A 21,973-nucleotide genomic window follows, 5' to 3' on the forward strand; every position below is an offset into this window, starting at 1 on the left:
CCACTCTTTGATGGGAGATCTAGAGCTGAAAGTGACATTGCATAAAAATCTTGATTTTTCCAGGAAATGTCCAACTTGGCCTTGCCCATCCTACTCCCAAAGCTTGCCTACTGGTCCCTGAAGCCAGCCACCATATCAAAAGACCAATAAAGGGTTTTGGAAGGAGAAAGTGGATAAAGTGGATAAAGTGAATCTTGGCATTCACAGGAAAAGTCAAGATCTATAATACACCTTCAGCTGCCTCTAGATTTAAGGAAGAGGGAGAGAGCAGCACAAATCTAAGTGTAGCGTTTAAAAAACAGGTTTTATTAAAAGTAATACACTCACTTAGAGGTGAAAGGGTAAAGCACATTGAGTTGTATGAGCCTCACTGGTCGCCTTCACTGTCTGTGGGTGCAGCTGCGGTGTGCGTCGTCATCAATGGGTGGGTTCCAGATTCTGGGGGCTGAAGGGGAGGCGCAGGGGAAGCTGTCACGGTATCATCCAGGGGAGGCGGAGTCCGTGCATGCGGTCAGAGCATACGTGCTCCTTCATCAGGCTTGACAGCATGCTCCTTTGTCACAGCTTGTTCAGCCCCGGGACTCCGGAACCAACCAGCGTTGCTGGGATTAATGACAGCGCCCACCGCAGCTGTACCCACAGACCGTGAAGGCAACCAGCGAGGCTCATATAACTCAAAAGTGCTTTACCTTCCACCTCTAAGTGAGTGTATTACTTTTAATAAAACCGGTTTTTAAAATGCTACATTTAGATTGGCGCTACTCTCTTCCTTCAAATTCCACAGAGTCATCTTCTGCTCTGAAAGCGGGCTGCCAACAAAGTGACTGCTAAGGGGGACCCTGAAGACTGGCTACACCCTACCATTGGTTCATTGTCCTAACTTATAATTGTGTTACTTATGGTATATCCCTCTTCAGAATAACTATGTCCTGTAATCTACCCTTGCTCCAGCTACCGTGCCCCTAGCGCTCTCCAAACACCCTCTTCCTCTATATTTATGGATGCATAAAACACTATACCATTAAGATTCCTAAAATGCTCAAGGAAAATATATAACAGGCATGACTGGTGTCAAAATATATACAAAGTTCCCATATATTATGCCTTTTCCATCTACCTACTGGTATTTTACAACCTGTGATTCAAGTCAGGCAGACTTTTCCTTGCAGAGCGCACTGACGGTTGAATGGTAAGATGGTTGCAATGACTGTTAGGCGTTTCACAGATAAACTCTTCTTTTTTAGGCAATATGGCAGTCATTTCTACAATTACACAGCTGCATGTTTGAACAGCAATTAATCACAAGACAATTTTATTAAACAAATCATACAAATTAATGAACCACTTACTTATTATTGAGCGTGTGCCTGCTGTATGTTTTCCTTGAACGTTTCATGAATTTTTATGGGATCATATTTTATGCGGAATTGTACATAAAAGTGATGTTTTAGAATGTACATATACCCAACGCTTTGTGTGCGACATACTAGTACCTCAAAAATCCCCTAGTTTCTTTAATCTGTAACTCCCTATTGTATAGCTGTGTGCAAGAGTCCTCAATTGTAATCAATCCTGGACAAATACTTCTGAAACTAAATGTCTAAAAGTAAAAAAAAAAAAAAAAAGAAAAAAGACAAATACATTTAAACAAAAACAACCTGCCATATGCGCGTTAATCCATGTTCTAGCTTCTTTTTAACATAGCTTCGATCAAAGTTATTTTCTTCATTTGCAGAGATACTATCTGTAAGAAAAATAAGATTAACATTAAACAAAGAAAGAAAAAGTGCTGAGAAATCTGATCTGAGGAACCATAAAAGCGCGCCCATTCATTGTTTACAGTGTGGGACATTTTACTGGATACAGGACCCTCTGAGGGCCAAATATAATATTTAGTGTAATGCTTCATAAGACTGAGAGAGACTGCACAGATACTACAGGAGACAGACATTGAATAAATGTTACAGGGGATGGTCAGAGGCTCCTAACATGATATAGATGTGGTTGGAGACTGTCAAAAAGCTGCAAAAGACAGAGGACAGGTTACAACAAGGTTCCTCAACCAGGGTTCCATGGGACCCTAGAGTTCTTCCAGATGTTGCTAGGGGTTTTATGAGCAATGAGCAATTTCTGCCTCTTAGATAAGTTCCCACTGACACCATTGGTCTTTTTAGCCATCTGTAAGGGGGTAATTCTTCCCAATGACCACAAGTGTAAGGAACATTCTTCCACTCATATATTATGAGTTGTAGATATATTCATTTTAGCAGGGTTCCCTGTGACTGGAGAGTTATTTCAAGGGTCCCTCAGTGTTAAAAAGGTTGAGAAAGGCTGGGCTACAAGAAAGACTGCTAGAAATCACTGCCATTACTGTTTTGGCTGAAGGCCACACAACAGGAACCAAAGGGCCACATGCAGCCCATGGACCACAAGTTGGACACCGAGGGTTTATATAATGTCAACTTTAGTGATACTGACAGCAACAAATGTAGGATAGACGGTCAGTGGTTTATGGGAAAGAGAAGGAGCAGCAGCCACAGAAGCAGCTTACAGAACAGTTTTTAAACCAGTGAACCAATATGACAAGCAGGCGACCAGCATTTTCAGAAAACCACCAGTGGTAGCCTTAGTAGAGACTTCCTTTACTGGACTAGACCTTGAAAAAAAGATCCTATAAAATACTATAGTGTAGATCAGTGAAATAGCATACAATCACACCTAGCGGTTGGGGCGGTGGGATTAAAAGTATGTACAACCCACTAGAAGAGCTTACAATTAATTTAGCAAAAAGCTAACGCAACAACCTTCAATATGGAGATCAAAGGTTGTAGAATATATTAGCACATATGAACACTTCCACAAGTGATAATGCTGTGCTACTCTTTAACAATATCAGTGACATTTGGTGTCCTTGATACTCAACTCATCAAATCACCTACCCAAGGAAGTAATCCAACTGACTATGCAACATGCTATATTATGCGAACAAAGTTATCAGGGGTTTTATCTCTCTCAATGTCATCCTTCCACTGAATAAATTAAAGGTTCTCTTGGTTTGCTGTGCAACCCAATTAATCCCACTCAAGACTAAAGGTAAGTGAACCAAATATTTACTTCAACATAAACAGGGCAAATTTCAAATTCATATCCCTAATTAAATTAATGCTTGGTGATCTTCCCATGAAGGGCCTTGTGTAGGCACTTTTTGTTACATGTAGAGAATCATCTGTGCTTTTTCCCTTAATTGTTCTCCTGCGTTGTCACCCTGTCATGCTCTTCCAGTGAAGGCTACAACCATCCATGCCAGCTCCCATTGTACAGACACAGTTAGCTCTTGCACCAGCACAAAGTATTTGCTGGATAGCACATAGACAGGAAGTGGCTACAGGAGATCAGCATAGCTAGGGATGGGGGATAGAAAGTGAAAATAGTATTTTTTTTTCTTTTAAAGACAATTATGTCTGAAACATAGTGCTTTAGCGAACTAAGGGTTTTGGAGGGGGGCTTACAGAGGAGACCAGGTACTCCTATACACCACGACTTACATTTTTTTTTCAGTGCCCCCCCCCTCCCCCACATGCTCAGTTAGTCTAGGAGTGCGGTTAACAAGATCTAGTTCTTACATTATTCCTTGCTCCAGCAGGGTCCCTCCATCCATGCTAAGGAGCTTTGGACCCCAGTCTCAAGCTTGCCTCCTCACATACAATGCAGGGTTAAATAGCCTTGTAATGCACATGATGACACACAGGGGTTTATTTACTAAAGCTGGAGAGTGCAAATCGGTCTTACTTCTGCAGAGAAACCAATCAGCTTCTAACCTCAGCTTTTTCAATTAAGCTTTGGCAATAAAACCTGGAAGCTGGTTGGTTTCTCTGCAGAAGTGAGGTGCACTCTCCAGTTTTAGTAAATAAACTCCTAAAAGGCTCCAGAGTTTTGGGCAGAAGAGAACAGTGCTGGAGTAAGCCGGGACAAGGAAAGACATAACAGGTTTGTTGTCCATGTTCCTGTTGTAGAGAATTCCCCTCACTTTTTGCTCTAGCTGAATACTTTCCTGGACGAGTCCCATTCACTCCTACAGAGATGCCATGTATCATAAGACCTAATGACAGACAGCATTTCCATAGGAATGGATGAGGTTTAGTTCATTTCTGAGCAGAAGACTTAGGACCGAGTTCCCAGCGCCACCTGCGAGGTTCCCTCTAGTCCACTTAATCTGGATCGGCCAGAATCATGAACAGGTGAGTATACAATCTTGGGGGAGGGAGCAATTTAAAGGATAGTTTTATGAAAGTAAACTCATGCTTTAAAGACCGGTTCACACTGCTGCGAATTCTATTGCGAATTTGAGCCGTTGCGATCGCTCAAATTCGCAAGTAATTCAAATAACATAGTTTTCCATTAGTGCCGTTCACATCAATGCGTTGCGAATCTAAGCTGCGTACAAAAAGGGTCCTGTGCGAGTTTGATCCTTGTGCGATGCAAATTCAGCTCCATAGACTGCAAGATTCACCAGAACACAAAGAATTCGCAATGCAATCGGATCTAATTCGTGCAAAATTCGCACCACAGCAGTGTGAACCGGCCCTAACTGTCATGATGGAACATCCTATGAGCACTTTAATAGCTGCGAAAACTATTGTGTGTTTATGCAATATTTACAACTGAAAACTCAGTTGTAAATATGTGGAGGATGCATTTTATTGAGGCCCCTTTAAATTTAAAAACTCTACAGTTTTGTACATTATCGAGTGAAGTCCGAAGGCCAAACTTCTGAAATACATCTACCAGTGGCGGAACGACCAGGGTTGCACCAGTCGGGGGCCAGGACCCAGAATCTCCCCCCTGCACATCCGTTTGTCACTTGACTACGCAGTGGAGGGGCGGGAGGGGGCGATCGGCAGCTCTGTTGTGCCTGCGAGCCGCAGGATCTCCCTCCGGTGATCAGTTGACTTTCCTCTATACAGTACAGAGGGGAGGGGCCTCCATACTTGCCAACTGTCCCGATCTGTGGAGATCACAAATTCCTTTCCATCAGCGGATTAGGCAGGTCTCGAGTACACTCGCTGCTACTCCTGCAGAACATGCCGGAGGCGGAGCCTGCCGAGGCTTGCATTTTGATTGGGCTGGGACTCGGGGAGGGGGTGTGGCCAGCTTCAAATGTGATGGCGCCCGGTCCACCTTCTGGTGCAGGTGCGAGGCTCAAGCTGCATGGAGAGACCCTGTCAGAGACTGGAGCAGACAGTGGAGATGCTCTGATATGGGTAAACCAGATTGGTACACCAGATTAAACTTTTGCTAGGTTTCAATTAGTCATTGAATCATTTGTTTGCATAAGTTGATCTCCTTGCTATACAGGTCTATTTCAGCACAACTCCTCTTGCTTTTATCTCACCAGCATCACCTTATAAAAATTACATGACAAATGTACACCTCTACCTTAACTAAAATAGATGGAACCTCAGCATCTCTTAGCCAGTGTAACACTTTGTGTAACACCTCCGCCAGCCTGAGAGGAGGAGGATGTCATTTTCATCATACACCATTTGACCCAGGTTCTTTGTTGTCTTTTCCCCTCCTGGGGCTCTGCTTTGGGGAAGACACTGTAGCTAAGTAGCTTGGACTGGTGGTTTAAAATCAGACCTTTATCACAGGACCTCTTCCATCAGTTAAAAACGCGATCTTATTTACTCTCTGTGGTCATCAGATGATCCTTTGTCTGGGTTCGCTTCCTGATTTAAGCGGTTCAAATATTAGAATTTATATTCAATTTATTATTCAATTCTTTGAAAGACCTATATACAGTGCCTGATAGATATGACTCTCCTGAAGAAGCCACGGCATGTGGTGAAACATTTTGAGAAACAATTGCTTCGGTTGCACTATCAAAGATTGTATTGTTACATTGGATGTAAACTCCTTTTTATAGATATGTTTTTATCCATTTTTCTAAATAAAATGTGAAATTTTTTACATAAATTTTGTGTCCCCTATTGCACCTTTAAAATCCCAGTTCCCTTTATTTTCTTTATATTGTGTGAAAGGGGCCTTAGAGACGAGGAAAGCTTCCCCAACACATAAATATGTTAACCACTTAACGACCACCCACTGTATATATACGTCGGCACTTTAAAGATGGATATCGAGGTATCCATCTTTTCAGTGGGCGGTTCTGTTTACGATAATGGTGGTCTCTGCGGTGGATTCGCTGTGAGATCACCGTTATCGGCGGCGGGAGAGGGCTCCCCCCATCCCGCCGCGAGCAGCGCCCGCATATGAAAACGGTGTTCAAACCACGCATGTGAGATATCGCCACGATCGTTAGAGCGAGAGCAATAATTTTAGCCCTAGACCTCCTCTGTAACTCAAAACGTGCAACCTGTAGAATTTTTTAAACGTCGCCTATGGAGATTTTTAAGGGTAACAGTTTGACGCCATTCCACGAGCGGGTGCAATTTTGAAGCGTGACATGTTGGGTATCAATTTACTCAGCGTAACATTATCTTTCACAATATAAAAATTAATGGCTATCTTTACTGTTGTCTTATTTTTAAGTCAAAAAAGTGTTTTTTTTCCAAAAAAAGTGCGCTTGTATGACCGCTGCACAAATACGGTGTGACAAAAAGTATTGCAATGACCGCCATTATGTTCTCTAGAGTGTTAGAAAAAAAATGTATAATGTTTTGGGGTTCTATGTAATTTTCTAGCAAAAAAAACTTGTTCTTAACTAGTAAACACTGAGTCTAAAAAACAGGCTTGGTCCTTAAAGTGGTTGTACACCCGTTACAACCACTTTTACCTACAGGTAGCCTAGATTAAGGCTTACCTGTAGGTGCTCAAAATATCTCCCAAACCTCCACAGTTTAGGAGATATTTACAAAAAAGGCGATCGCCGATGTCTACGGTGCATGCGCACTTTAGACTCCTTTAGAAACGGAAAGCGTGCCGTTTCTAAAGGAGATCGTGCAGTGACTGGCGGTTCCCGCGCGCATGCGCAGGAGTGACGTCATCGCGGCTCCGGCCAATCACAGTGCCGGAGCCGTGATACCCGGAAGGAAGATGGACGCTTTGTGGAAATGGGGACAGCGGTGACATCGCAGACTTTGGTTTCAGGTAAGTGACACATAATGGGCTACTATGCGATGCATAGTAGCCCAATATGCTTTACCTTTACAGTGAGACAAAGAGGAAGTAAAACCCATCTGGGTTTAACCACTTAGTTTAAGTGGTTAATAGGACACTTGTAGAACTACACCCATATTAAATGAATGCCCCGTCCCTAATTAAAGTAAATGCCCTGCTTCCAATGGCTTTCTGGACATGCATTAAAAAAAGGTGTCCCTAAAAACTTTTTTGAAATGTTGGCAACTATGGGAGCCCATGGGCAGGAATCGCCTTCAGTAAACAAGTGAGTCGCTCTGCTTGTACAGAAGCCGATAACTGTCCAGGTCAGAAGCCCCTCCCCTCTCCACTGTATAGACTTGGGAAGTAAACTGCTAGCCGGAGGGAGATCCCGCAGCTGGCAATGGGAGTAATGGGCCCTAAATGAGTGGCAAGGGCTGCGGGACGGGGTCAGGGGGACCCTTCAAGGTTTCTTGTGCCGGGGCCCTGAAGGTTCTAGTTACGCCTCTGACATCCACTCTACCCTGCTATGAAAGTCCCCTTTTTTCAAGAGACAAACTTTGTTCTACAGATCAGCATACAAAGAAGATATAGCTGTATTAATCATTGCTAACTTCTCCCATCACTTCTTCAAACTCCCCCAATTAACATTCTTTAAAAACAAGATGATAATGTGATAGAGCAGAGCGTGTGACCTCTTGTCTCTGCAGTACACTGAATAGAACTTTGAGGTGTCATCTGCAAGTCAATGAGGAGACGTCAGAACTGCGGGTCCCTTCGACTTCTTCAGGAGTGTCCTCAGGTGCCCTGCAGAGTTAACAGCGAAGGATATTCTGTCTCATTTATTAAGCTGTCGCAAGCAAAATATTTTTTGCCCTTAGCAATTGATCAGAGTCTTGCTTTAAAAATGTTCTACTAAGATGCAAAGAAGACGGTTATGAGACACAGAACAGGTCTCCTTTCTGACATAATGATGAATAGGAGTGCCTTTGGGCTACAACTTTCTCCTAGCTTTGCAAAAGGGATCCTTCAGCAACCAAAACACTCAAAAGAAGCCAGGGAAGGAAGCTTCAATCTTTTTAATCCAAGGATAAAGAACAAAACAAGTGTGTAGCTTTACACTAAAAGAAAATGTATCTTCTGTGGTCTTTTACATAATAGGAGGTGGAGACCTTCTCTCCCCTTCAGTCCCCTTATCAATTCACCTGTAGTAAAAAAAAAAAAAAACGCACGGTCTCCCTTTACCTCTGTTCTTCGCAATACAGCAAAACTCTCTATTTTTCTTTTGGATTGAACAAAGAAATGTTATAGTGGTTTCCACACTACAGCCCTTTGCTTGCATTGAACAGGCCCTTGAGGCACATTTCCACCCACTGACACCAACAAAGTATCACTATTCCTTCCACTGACACCAACAATTGATCACTATTCCCTCCACTGACACCAACGATTGATCACTATTCCTTCCACTGACACCAACGATGGATCACTATTCCTTCCACTGACACCAACGATGGATCACTATTCCTTCCACTGACACCAACGATTGATCACTATTCCTTCCACTGACACCAACGAAGTATCACTATTCCTTCCACTGACACCAACGATTGATCACTATTCCTTCCACTGACACCAATGATGGGGCACTATTCCTTCCACTAACAACGATGGGGCACTATTCCTTCCACTGACACCAACGACTGATCACTATTCCTTCCACTGACACCAACGATTGATCACTATTCCTTCCATTAACACCAACCATTGATCACTATTCCTTCCACTGACACAATGATGGGGCACTATTCCTTCCACTAACAACGATGGATCACTATTCCTTCCACTGACAACAAGGATGGGGCACTATTCCTTCCACTGACACCAACGATGGACCACTATTCCTTCCACTGATACCAATGATTGATCACTATTCCTTCCACTGACACCAACGAAGTATCACTATTCCTTCCACTGACACCAATGATGGGGCACTATTCCTTCCACTAACAACGATGGATCACTATTCCTTCCACTGACAACAACGATGGGGCACTATTCCTTCCACTGACACCAACGATGGACCACTATTCCTTCCACTGGCAACAACGATGGGGCACTATTCCTTCCACTGACAACAACGATGGGCACTATTTCTTCCACTAACAACGATGGGGCACTATTCCTTCCACTGACAACAACGATGGGGCACTATTTCTTCCACTGACAACAACGATGGGGCACTATTCCTTCCACTGACAACAACGATGGGGCACTATTTCTTCCAGTAACAACGATGGGGCACTATTCCTTCCACTGACAACGATGGGGCACTATTCTTTCCACTAACGACGATGGATCACTATTCCTTCCACTGACAACAACGATGGGGCACTATTCCTTCCACTGACACCAACGATGGATCACTATTCCTTCCACTGATAACAACGATGGAGCACTATTCCTTCCACTGACAACAACGATGGGGCACTATTTCTTCCACTAACAACGATGGGGCACTATTCCTTCCACTGACAACAACGATGGGGCACTATTTCTTCCACTAACAACGATGGGGCACTATTCCTTCCACTGACCCCAACGATGGGGCACTATTTCTCCCACTGACACCTTCACTGGGGCACTCTTCCTTCCACTGACACCAACCATGAGGCACACCCTTTATAAACGCCCCCTGTGCTAGCAGACTAGTATAAGCAGGACAGTCTAATCAATTGAAGATATGCACACGCACACATTTTGGTTGCACATTTTATTAGGTTGAGAAAAGAAAGTGGAGTTAACAGTACAAGCCTACAAATGTTATGCAAATAGTAACTCTGGTGAGGATCAAACCCAGGATTTCAGGGCTGCATAACATTGGGTTTTTACCATTCAGCTAAATTTAAATCAGACCTAAACCAAATCTGTACAATCTTATAAAAAAGCTCAACAGTGTTCAAAAAATAAAATAAAAAAAACACAACCTGAAAACATAGTTATAGTAAGCATTGGCCATCTAAAGTACAAAATCACATCCGGATTTTACCTATACGAAGTAAATTGTAAGCATACATCAGCTGGGTGATGGGCATACACCGGACAAGCCATATCATAGAGCGACACATATGTGAGAGTCTGAGAAGGCTGCACACCCCAATTAAAGTCTTTGAAAAAAAGGGGAAGGTTCTTCAGGGGGTTCTTACATTTCCTTTCCGCCAGGAAGACTCTCTTAACCAGGCACGTCTTTAAAACCAGATAATCCCCTCAAGTGAGATCCCGGACCCACTGAGAGCCCGTCCACGCCCTCAACCCAAGGGGGCGACCCCGATCTGTGAGGCTTACAAGTGGTCACATGTTTAACGGCCCCCCAAGATGGATGGATGCAGTATTTATACTCTTCTGATCTGAACATACAATTACTTCAACAACGCAATAAGGTGCTCCTGCCCATTTGATTCCCCGTTGGGGGGCCGTTAAACATGTGACCACTTGCAAGCCTCACAGATCGGGGTCACCCCCTTGGGTTGAGGGCGTGGACAGGCTCTCAGTGGGTCCGGGATCTCACTTGAGGGGATTATCTGGTTTTAAAGAAGTCTCTGGTTAAGTGAGTCTTCCTGGCGAAAAGGAAATGTAGGAACCCCCTGAAGAAGACCATAACCTTTGAGGTCGAAATGCATTGGGGCATTTCTATACATCGGATGGTGCAATTCCAAGGGTAACAATGTATCACCCTTGATGTATAACCTTTCCCAGCCTAATTTGTCTCGCCTTGTATATACCAGAGCTAATATTTTAATTAATTTTTTATATGTTTTGTGTCTAACCATTTTTTTTTTTAAATAAAAAAAAAAAAATCTGTGATTTTTACAAAATATTTGACTCCCATTTGCTGCTAAAAAGCCCCGTGGGGAACTTTCCACTTTTTTTTATACACCATGCAAGCTGTCCATGGTCTTGTTACATGTAAACAGCTTAAAGTGGAACTGCAGTCTGCTCCCATAATTTGTAATAAAAACATCTTTGCCATTCTGAAGCTTCCCTTCAACCACTTTGCATATTATTTTATATATACTGTGATTCTGTACTTGCCAAATAAGCTGCAGAAATCTCCCTCCACTGAGTCTGGCTGCATCCATTTTAACTGTGGGCAGCTGAAGCTGCTGCCTGTTCACTTCCTGGATTTACGCAGACACACAGAGGCACACCTGTAGCTCTCATTGGCCCTCCTATGACTCACGCCCCCTCCCTTCCTGACAATCTCTCACGAGAGTGAGAGAGCTGTACATGATGTCTTAAGCCTAGGCTAATGACCAGACAAGAAACAGGAAGTGGGCTGTATAAGGTATTTACTGGCAGAAAATGTTTTACTATCCAAAGTTAAAACAACAAGAGCAGAAGATTTAATAGATGGAAAGTTGGAAAAAAAAACTGAAGGCCGCTTTAAACATTGCAGATTTTTCAACATGAATTGGAGCTATGGAAACTACTGAGCGTTTAACGTCATCTCTGAAATCATGCCAGGCTCTGCTGTCACATTGCTGAAGGGAAGATCACTTTAGAAAGCATACAGATTAAAGGGGAACTTGCCATTGGGTCAATTTTATTTTAGTTATTATACAGGATTTAAATACTGCAGGATTTATGCAGCACTTTCCAACAAAAAAGGGAGACGGTTTAGATCCAATAAAACGCAAAGTGAAGAGTTAGGAGGGTCTCTGCTCATGAGTTTTTAAGGCTTGCCTAAAAAGGTACAGAGTAGGAAATGGGAATGAATATTGAGGTAGGGCGTTCAGGAGGATGGGACAGACTCTGAAAATGCATGGAAGAGTTGTTTTTTGTGAAAAGTTTTTTTAAACCAATGAATACATTTACAGGTATGCGCGCGCACACACACTGAATGGCCAAACGTTTGAGGGCACCTGACCAATACACCTACATTATATTGTCAAAAGTATAAGGACACCTGCCTTTACATGCGCATGAACTTTGATGGCATCCCAGTCTTAGTCTGTAGGGTTCAATATTGAGTTGGCCCACCCTTTACAGCTATAACAGCTTCAACTCTTCTGGGAAGACTGTCCACAAGGTTTAGGAGTGTGTCTATGGGAATGTTTGACCATTCTACCAGAAGTGCATTTGTGAGGTCAGGCACTGATGTTGGATGAGAAGGCCTGGCTCGCAGTCTCCGCACTAATTCATCCCAAAGGTGTTCTATTGGGTTGAGGTCAGGTGCACGCTAGTCAAGTTCTTCCACCCCAAACTCGCTCATCCATGTCTTTATGGACCTTGCTTTGTACACTGGTCCAAATCATTTGGTGGAGGGGGGATTATGGTGTGGGGTTGTTTTTCAAGGGTTGAGCTTGGCCCATTAGTTTCAGTGAAGGGAACTCTTAAGGCGTCAACATACCAAGACATTTTAGAAAATTTGATGCTCCCAACTTTGTGGGAACAATTTGGGGAAGGCCCTTTTCTGTTTCAGCATGGATGTACCCCTGTGTACAAAGCCAGCTCCATAAAGACATGGTCCAGGAAAGAAGCTGGTAACATGGTAAATACAGCTAAAAGAACATCCACTTATTAGTAAACAAGGAGAGTGAAAACCAGCTAAGAAAGCCAAAAAGACATGGGGGCAGATTTACTAAAACTGAAAAGTACAAAATCTGGTGCAGCTCTGCATAGAAACCAATCAGCTGCCAGGTTTTTTGTCAAAGCTTAATGGAACAAGCTGAAGTAAGAAGCCGATTGGCTACCATGCACAGTTGCACCGATTTTAGTAAATTAACCCCATGGTGTCACCACTTTTGACCAAAGGGGAGGTGGGGTGGAGGACTCCATATTAATGCCCAAGGTTTTTCAAACAGGGTGCCATCTGGGCTCTTCAGGGGTGCTTTGGCAAAAGGCCTAAAAATTATCCAAAAAATTGTCCAAAAAGTCAGTGAGTGGATGAAGCCCGTCTTTGTGTTACACACAACCACACGTTTTTATTGTACAGCATTTAAACCTGCGGGCCAGCCACTGGCTTCTCAGCAACCGATTAGGTCAATGGTAGATAAGGGGGCTGTCGGGTGACTGCACAGCAATCTTGTTTGCCCCTCCTTTGCCCCATTCTGTCAGCACCGGGGTCATTTTAGCAGAGAGGAAGAGAAACTGAGGGAGAAGAGAAATTCTACAATACTAGTTAGTACCAGTGTGCAAAGGTGGAGGAATAAATCACCTCTAATGATGGGAAGCCTACGTGCTATGTGTGGATGTTGCTGCGATATGTAAAAATATTACTGTATATACTCGAGTATAAGTCGAGTTTTTCAGCACATTTTTTTGTGCTGAAAGTACCCCCCCTCGACTTATACTCGAGTCAAGCACTTTTCTGCAGCAAAAAATTTCATTTTCCGAACCGAGTTTGGGGCCCCGTATCTCAGGGCCACGTGGTGCTAGGAACCCCAAATTTGGTATGCAAACCCAGTGTAACTGATACCACTACATATCCAAAGCTGAAGTTTCTAGCTCTAAGTGGCCCCGAGATACAGGGCCCCAAAATCGGTTCAGAAAATGTCATTCTCTGCTGCAGAAAAGTGCTTGACATTTTCTGAACCGATTTTTGGGGCCCTGTATCTCGGGGCCACTTGGTGCTAGAAACCCCAGCTTTGGATATTTTATGGTGCTAGTTCCACTGGGTTTGCACATCAAATTCCTAGCACTAAGTGGCCCCAAGATATGGGGCCCCAAAGTCGGCCAACTGTGTCCATCTGCAGTAATGTAATTTCGGGATCCTTTGGGTTCAGAGACCCCAAATTTTGGCTGCAGCTAGGGGGCATCTAGGAACCCTTAACTACCGAGTTTGAAGTTCGGGGGACCTATGGCTGCAAATGGGCACAGTGAGGCTGCAAATGGGCATTGTTGACCCTCTTTTCCACTTATAGTAGCTGTGCATTTCTCACCCTCGTCTTATACTCGGAGCAATAAGTTTTTCCGATTTTTTTGTGGTAAATTAGGGCCTCGACTTATACTCGAGTATATACGGTAGCTTAGATGTTTACATTTTTAGAAAGGGTTACCTCAAGATTGTGCATAATTTTAAAGAATGTCTTGCCTGAAAAAAGGTTGAGAAACACTGGGTTGGATGACCACACACTTTTGGCCATATAATGTATACACACACACTTTATTACTTGGAAAAAACAAAACACCATCTATTTTTAGTAGCCTGTTAAACAGTTCAAATTGTCAGTTATTTATTTTCCCTGTATATTAGAGTGTGACAGGTGCCACTCAAACAGGAAACGAAGTGAAAATTTCACAAAGGGGTTGCAAACGACAATGAAACATATTGCTATTCTACCCAGTACAAAAAAATCTTCCTGGAGCTGAGATTCGAGAGGAGAGATCCTGCTACCAGAATCTCTTGCTTGCCATAAACTGTTGTATTTTGACCAATTTCTGTGAACTCTCCGGCTTGACAAGAAAATTCTTAACCATAGGTGCTAGCTGACAGAATACAAAAGCTGGCAGGAGAGATTCATCCATCCACACTGTCCGGCATGGATGGGGAATCGAGGCTTTTCTCTTGTTTATCTTGTTGAGCTGAACAAAAGAAATGTAAGTGTTGATAGCCAACTTAAAGCGGAATTAAAAGGCACAAATACTTACCTTAGTTCCAATGCTCACAAAATCTCTCACCGACATCTTCTCCCCGAGTTCTTCCAGGTGTCGGTCTTTGGTCATTTACAGGAGCATCTCATAAAATTAGAACATCATCAAAAAGTTCATTTATTTCAGTGATTCAATTCAAGTCAAAACTCTTATATAGATGCGTGACAACACAGGGTGATATTTTTAAAGCATTTCTTTATTTTAATTTTGATGATTATGGGTTACATCTAGTGAAAACCCAAAATTCAGTATCTCAGAAAATTAGATAATTACATAACTAATAATAATAATTTAAAAAAAAGGATTTTTAATACAGTAATGTTGGCTTACTGAAAAGTATGTCCATGTACAGTATAGTATGCACTCAATACTTGGTCGGGGCTCCTTTTGCATGAATTACTACATCAATGCGGTGTGGCATGAAGGCGATCAGCCTGTGGCACTGCTGAGGAGTTATGGAAGCCCAGGTTGCTTTAATAACGACCTTCAGCTCATCTGCATTGTTGGGTCTGGTGTATCTTATCTTCCTCTTGACAATACCCCACAGATTCTCTATGGGGTTTATGTCAGGTGAGTTTTCTGGCCAATCAAGCACAGTGATACCATGATCATTAAACCAGGTATTGGTACTTTGGGCAGTGTGGGAAGGTGCCAAGTCCCGTTGGAAAATGAAATGAGCATCTCCATAAAGCTTGTCAGCAGAGGAAAGCATGAAGTGCTCTAGAATGTCCTGGTAGAGGGCTGCACTGACTTTGGACTTGATAAAACACAGTGGACAAACACCAGCAGGTGACATGGCTCCCCAAATCATTGACTGTGGAAAATTTTGCATTTCATTTGGAAATCAAGGTCCCAGAGTGTGGAGGAAGAGTGGAGAGGGACAGAATCCAAGTTGCATGAGGTCCAGTGTGAAGTTTCCACAGTCAGTGATGATTTGGGGAGCCATGTTATCTGCTGGTGTTGGTCCACTGTGTTTTATCAAGTCCAAAGTCAGCTCAGCCCTCTACCAGGACATTCTAGAACACTTCATGCTTCCCTCTGCTCTCCAGCTTTTTGAAGATGCTGACTTCATTTTCCAGCAGGACTTGGCACCTGCCCACACTACCAAAAGTATCAATATCTGGTATAATGATCATGGTATCACTGTGCTTGATTGGCCAGCAAACTCACCTGACCTAAACCCCATAGAGAATTTATGGGGTATTGTCAGGAAGAAGACGAGAGACACCAGACCCAACAATGCAGACGAGCTAAGGGCTATTATCAAAGCAACCTGGGCTTCCAACCTGGGCAGTGCCACAGGCTGATCACCTCCACACCGCGCCGCACTGATGCAGTAATTCATGCAAAAGGAGCCCCGACTAAGTATGAAGTGCATACTATAATGTACATGGACATACTTTTCAGTAAACCAACATTTCTGTATTAAAAATACATTTTTTAATTTTTTTTATTGGTCCTATGTAATATTCTAATTTTCTGAGATACTGAATGTTGGGTTTTCACTAGCTGTAAGACATAATCATCAAAATTAACAGAAAGAAATGATTGAAATATATCACTCTGTGTGTAATGCATCTATATAAAATATATGAGTTTCACTTTTTGAATTGAATTACTGAAATAATTAAACCTTTTGAGGATATTCTAATTTTATGAGATGCACCTGTATATTAGCCAGTGTGGAAGTGCAGTCATTCTGGTACACTGGTGACATGTAAACTGAGCTGTGCATACGCAGCTCAGTGTATATTCCGCAAAGGACTGTGAACAGGCAGGTAAGTGTACTCTATTGCAGAAGAGACATGGAATGTCTCTTCTGCAATAAAAAGCCTGCCTGATCGCAAAATATTTCTTACATTTAGTTCCACTTTAAGAGACATCAGTTATAGGTGGGCTAATCCTGAAAAGATGTCACACCTCTTCAATAGTGCAACAAATACAACAAAAGTGTTTCTCAAAGCAGTTTACCTGTACTCTGCAAAAAAAATGACAAGTCACCAGCATTCTGATGCAATTATCACGCTTATTAATGGAACGACACATTACTCAGATAAAGCTGACGTTTCGGGGCCACGCAGGGTCCCTTTCTCAAGACGTCAAAATGTCCTTACTCTGACTCTCAATGCAGAACTCATCTTCACAGAACAAGAGTTTGTCTCGACCCGCATCACACAAAAATTGACAAAACAACAAAAATGAGAATTTCAGATCATTCTTTAGAATGACAAGTGTGTTAAGTGAAATACTATTCCACACTTTATCTATAATGAGCTTTAAATGGGATAAACAAAGACAGCAATAACTGAGGCATTCACAAAGCTGTGCTGCATATCAAAAGGTTTAAGTGCATATTTATTTCACGCAAGTGCTGTAATTAGAATGCAAAATGCAATTTTATTCTAACAAAAATGGTCTATGTAACATCACAGCTACAGAAAAGTGCCTACTTCTGTAGAATACAAACGAATAAATGGGAAAACAAGGTCTCAAGCTATAAAGGAGGTGCCCTTAAAAAAACAATGGTCTACAATAAAACTGAAGGCAATTGAAAACACTTAATACCCACAGCTGATAAACCATTATTGAGAATCCAAGTGCTCACAAACTTTGTGACTGAGCATATGATGATTGGCACATTCTAGGAGGTTATGGATTATGCATCTGTCTCCAGGCTTTTCAATGCTCTTATAGGCCATCAATAGTCTTTTTGAACCCTACCGATCTGGAGTCACGTGTTCACATTTTCTTAGGGGAGCAATAAAATAGAATTTGCCTGGAGGTGAGCTTTAGAGCATTAAAAACAAAAACCCACACACGTAATATATTTATATACTTCTTACCAGAAGCAGCCTGAGGTTCCTCCTGATCATTCTTCTCATGCCATTGCATTGTACAAAAGTAACTTAGCATGACTTCCCACAGTGCCTTGCAGAGGTCAGTCAAACACGGGATGTAGCTATCGGATGTTATGTGCTGCAAAGAAACAAAAGAAGATTCACGTATTTAGCGCTGAATCCATCTCACCAGTAGTCTTTCCTAAGAAAAAGACCAAAAAATGGCTAAAGCTGGCCATAAACGGTTAGATATTTGAACGTTTGTAGAAAAATTATTTGTCAGAACATTTCTTTTTTGCCATCGAGTCAACTAAATCTGAAAGCCTCTAAGATTTTGTCCACACCTGCTATTTGAATGGAGGACCAGATGTATTAAACAGGTTTCATAAGACCCCTTTCACAATGGAGGTGCTTTTCAGTCGTTTTAGCGCTAAAAATAGCGCCTGTAAAGCGTCACCCCAGTGTGAAAGCCTGAGTGCTCTCACACTGGGGCAGTACGCTTGCAGCACAGAAAAAAAAGTCCTGCAGGCAGCGTCTTTGGGGCGGCGCGGGATCGGTGTATACACCGCTCCTAAACCGCCCGTCATTGAAATCAATGGGCATTGCTGCCGAAGCGCCTGCAAAGCTGTTCAGCAGCAGTGCTTTTCGGACGCTTTTAACCCTTTCTTCGGCTGCTAGAGGGGGTTAAAAGCACCCCGCTAGCGGCCGAAAAGCGCCGCTAAAACGATGATAAAAACTAGCGGCGCTTTACCGCCAATGCACCAGTGTGAAAGTAGCCTATGTATGATTTTTGCAATCTCCACTGCAAAATTTGCCATCCTGCTCCTTCCAATTTTCTCATCACCATGGGCTAAAATGAACATTGATTTGACTCTACTAAACACAAGAACTGTGGTCTCTAAACAGCAGCCCTTTGCTTGCCTTTATCTGGTCATTGGGTACTGTTCCTACCACTTATACAAGGCACTATTATTCCAATTGATAAGGGGAACTATACTTTCCAACTGCCACCAACAATGCTATACTTTTCAACTGCCACCAACAATGTGGCACCATTCATTCCACTTACACCAATGATGTGGTACCACTCCTTCCACTTACACTACAAAGTGGCAACATTTCTTCCACTTACACCAACAATGCGGCACCATTCCTTCCAATGACACCAACAATGTGGCACCATTTCTATCACTTACACCAACAAAGTGGCAACATTTCTTCCACTTACACCAACAATGCGGCACCATTCCTTCCAATGACACCAACAATGGGCAACATTCTTCCGAATGATATGAATAATGGGGCACTATTCCTCCAAATAATACCAGTGATGGGGCACTGTTCCTCTTCCTACTGAGCACAAGCGCTATGTAATTTTACCCCCCACTGACTAAGTCTGATGCCGGGGCATTTTCTACCCTAACTGGCCACAGTCTGGATCTTCTAAAGTCTGAGAGACAGTAAACTGATCCTTTATTTAGAAAGTTTGGGGACCCCTGCATTAGAAAACCAAATGGATATCTAAAAATGAAAATTTTCCAACTAAATTGAACTGGTGTATGCCCAGCATAAAGTTACATTTAGTTCTTTTTAAATGCAGCAGAAACTATCTGGGAAGTTTAAAAAACGTTTCCCAGATCAAGTACTCCTGTGTTTATATGTTTAGGTGGATTCTAAATTGCATCTGAATTCGGACTGAATTATACCATTAGAAATCACTATATGCATTTAGAAATGTCCCATAAAGGTATTAAAACACATACAGTATAATTGCAGGTTTGTCAATGCCAGTGTCACGGGTAAATTGAGACGTATGGCCAAAGCTCATTTGTCCATACTTCTCTTGAGTGCACCTACTTGTGCTCTGGAGGGGCAGAGTGCCGGTGACTGACAGTCACCGCTTTCTGCTCAGAGCGAACCGAGAACTGAGCGATCAGTGGTCATGTAATCTCTCAGTTCTTAGGCTTAGAGTTGGCGGGTGCAGCCATCTGCAGCATCACAGCGATGCTGCAGCATCGAGTATGTGTTTATTTTTTTTCATAACCCCATACATCTCCTTTAAAGAATAGTTGTACACTTTAACTGTTGAAAAATGCTTAGTAGCTTACAATAAACAATGTCCTTTCAATAGGAATGAATAGACTCTTCAGCCTATGAGTGGAAGAGGAGACCTTCCTTGGAGAGGCTGTTTGGCACCCCGCAAATGCAAAGCTGAACTCTGTAGAACATGGCTAGATGACTGTAAAACTCACCGCACCCTACAATCGGATTATACCATTTCTTTAGATCTAGCAACAACTATGTAGTGCACAGTAGTATTTTAACCAAAGTGTATATAAACTCTATATCTATTTTTTCGGTATGTTTGACAACATGCCTAAGTGTATACATTTTTCTTTAGCAAACTGTTTTGTAAATGTCTAGCAAAAGTTCTTGCCTTGAGATTCTGAAGACTAAATGCTAAACATAATGCTTGATTATGAACCTCGATCTCACCCTAACCTTGGCAGGCTGACTCGAGCATATCAGGGTCAGTACTAGGGGCAGCCAACAGGTGTGTAGGCACCAGATGTCCCATGGGCATCCACCCAATGGAAGGGATGACGGACCACTGTAAGGGTCATGATTTGATAAAGGGCAACGCCCGAAACGCATTGTCATGACTACAGCCTGCTGACAGCCTTCCATCTGCTCTACTACCTCATTTGCATTCCATCCCAAGCCTCGCTGTGGTGCGTCGGTCCGACATCGCTCAGTGTTGGTAACACATCCGGCACGCCGCCCGACAACACCAGCTGCACCATCCGGCAGTTTGGAGTCCTCTGCCAGGTCTATTGGGGGCCTCTCTACATCACTGACCCTTATAGGTTCAGCCAGTGGTCTGTCATCCTTTCCACTGGGTGTATGCCCATTGGGACATCTGGCACCTACACACCACTTGGCTTCCCACAGCACTGGCCCTAATGTGCCTGAGTCAGCCTGCTGAGGTTTGGGTGAGATCGAGGTTCATAATCAAGCATAATGTTTAACATTGATTGTCTGTCAGCCTTAGGCTCGGTTCACACTGGGGCGACTTGGGATCCGACTTGTACGCCCTCAAGTCGCCCCAAGTCGCCCCAAGTCGCTTAGCATTTAGATTACAATTGTAGTGAATTGAACCGTCTTAACTGACACTACTGAAGTCGCTCCGACTTCAAAAAAGGTTCCTGTACTACTTCTATCCGACTTGTAGGCGACTTGTACCCATTCAACTCAATGTAAGTCGCCTGCAAGTCGGATCTCTCAAGCGACTTTGCAGAGAAAACCCCTCCCTCCCCCCTCCCTCCCAGAGAGGTGATTGGCCACAGGCGAAGTCGCCTGTCATGGAGGCGACTTCAAGTCGCCTCGTAATTTGCCGAAGTCGCGCTGAAGTCGCGCTAAAGTCGCGCTGAAGCCGCGTTGAAGTCGCGGTACAAAGTCGCGCTAAAGTCGTGTTGCCCATGTGTGAACCGACCCTTATTTGAACCCTTTCCATTCTTGGAATTCTTTGACTTTGATTTCACAATAAATCTTTTAATCACAAACCATGGCATAGACCTTTTTTTTTACTTTTCCGAGGTATGTCTCAAGTGGTTAGTAGCCATCATCCCCCAGTGCTGGTTTAAGAGGAATCTTTTGCGGTTTGTTTTTTTTGTACAACACCATCCCTGGTGTTTTGGTTCCCCTCTAGCTGGAGAGGGCTGACATTCATTACACAGACTGTCATATGTTGGCTCTCCAAACAGCACCTGAACTTTTTAGGAGTAGATTTGAAGACTGAATGCGATAAGCCACTGCCTCCAAAATAACTGCAGCGTAGTTACCTTGCATGTGCGCTCTTTCAGTTGGCCGACGGGTTGCCTTTCTAATAGACATAACAGGCAAACCAATGATCAACTGAAAGAGTGCACATAGCAGGTTATAATTGTAAATAGCAGTAGCATAGCGTTGTCAGCCTACTACAGGAAGTAGTTACTTGCAGGATCCCCAATTAAGGGTAGCACCCCCCGGTACTCTAAAGGCAGGATAACACTTCCAGAAGCAGGAAGCAAGCTAGTATTTAAGCCAGGGCTGAGTCCATGGCTATATAATGGAGAGTTTTGAATAGAAATGGGATGGCAGTCACATTTGGTCTTTTCAAAGTCTAATGCCCCGTACACACGGTCGGACATTGATTGGACATTCCGACAACAAAATCCTAGAATTTTTTCCGTTGGCTCAAACTTGTCTTGCATACACGGTCACACAAAGCTGTCGGAAAATCCGATCATTCTGAAAGCGGGGACGTAAAACATGTACGTCGGGACTATAAACGGGGCAGTAGCCAATAGCTTTCATTTCTTTAT

General features: G+C 43.0%; 1 protein-coding gene across 1 annotated transcript in view; it reads right to left on the reverse strand.

The window, feature by feature from the left end:
* The window catches only part of VPS50 (VPS50 subunit of EARP/GARPII complex), a 390,966-nt gene that overhangs the window by 123,359 nt on the left and 245,634 nt on the right, over positions 1 to 21,973 (reverse strand). Inside the window, exons 13-14 of the mRNA XM_073629604.1 lie at positions 17,616 to 17,748; positions 1,659 to 1,744 (exon numbers count right to left, since the gene is read on the reverse strand). Coding sequence (XP_073485705.1) covers positions 1,659 to 1,744; positions 17,616 to 17,748 — 219 coding nt within the window. The remainder of the gene's footprint in view (positions 1 to 1,658; positions 1,745 to 17,615; positions 17,749 to 21,973) is intronic.

Source organism: Aquarana catesbeiana, linkage group LG05 (genome assembly GCF_042186555.1).
Source record: "Aquarana catesbeiana isolate 2022-GZ linkage group LG05, ASM4218655v1, whole genome shotgun sequence".
Lineage (NCBI taxonomy): Eukaryota > Metazoa > Chordata > Amphibia > Anura > Ranidae > Aquarana > Aquarana catesbeiana.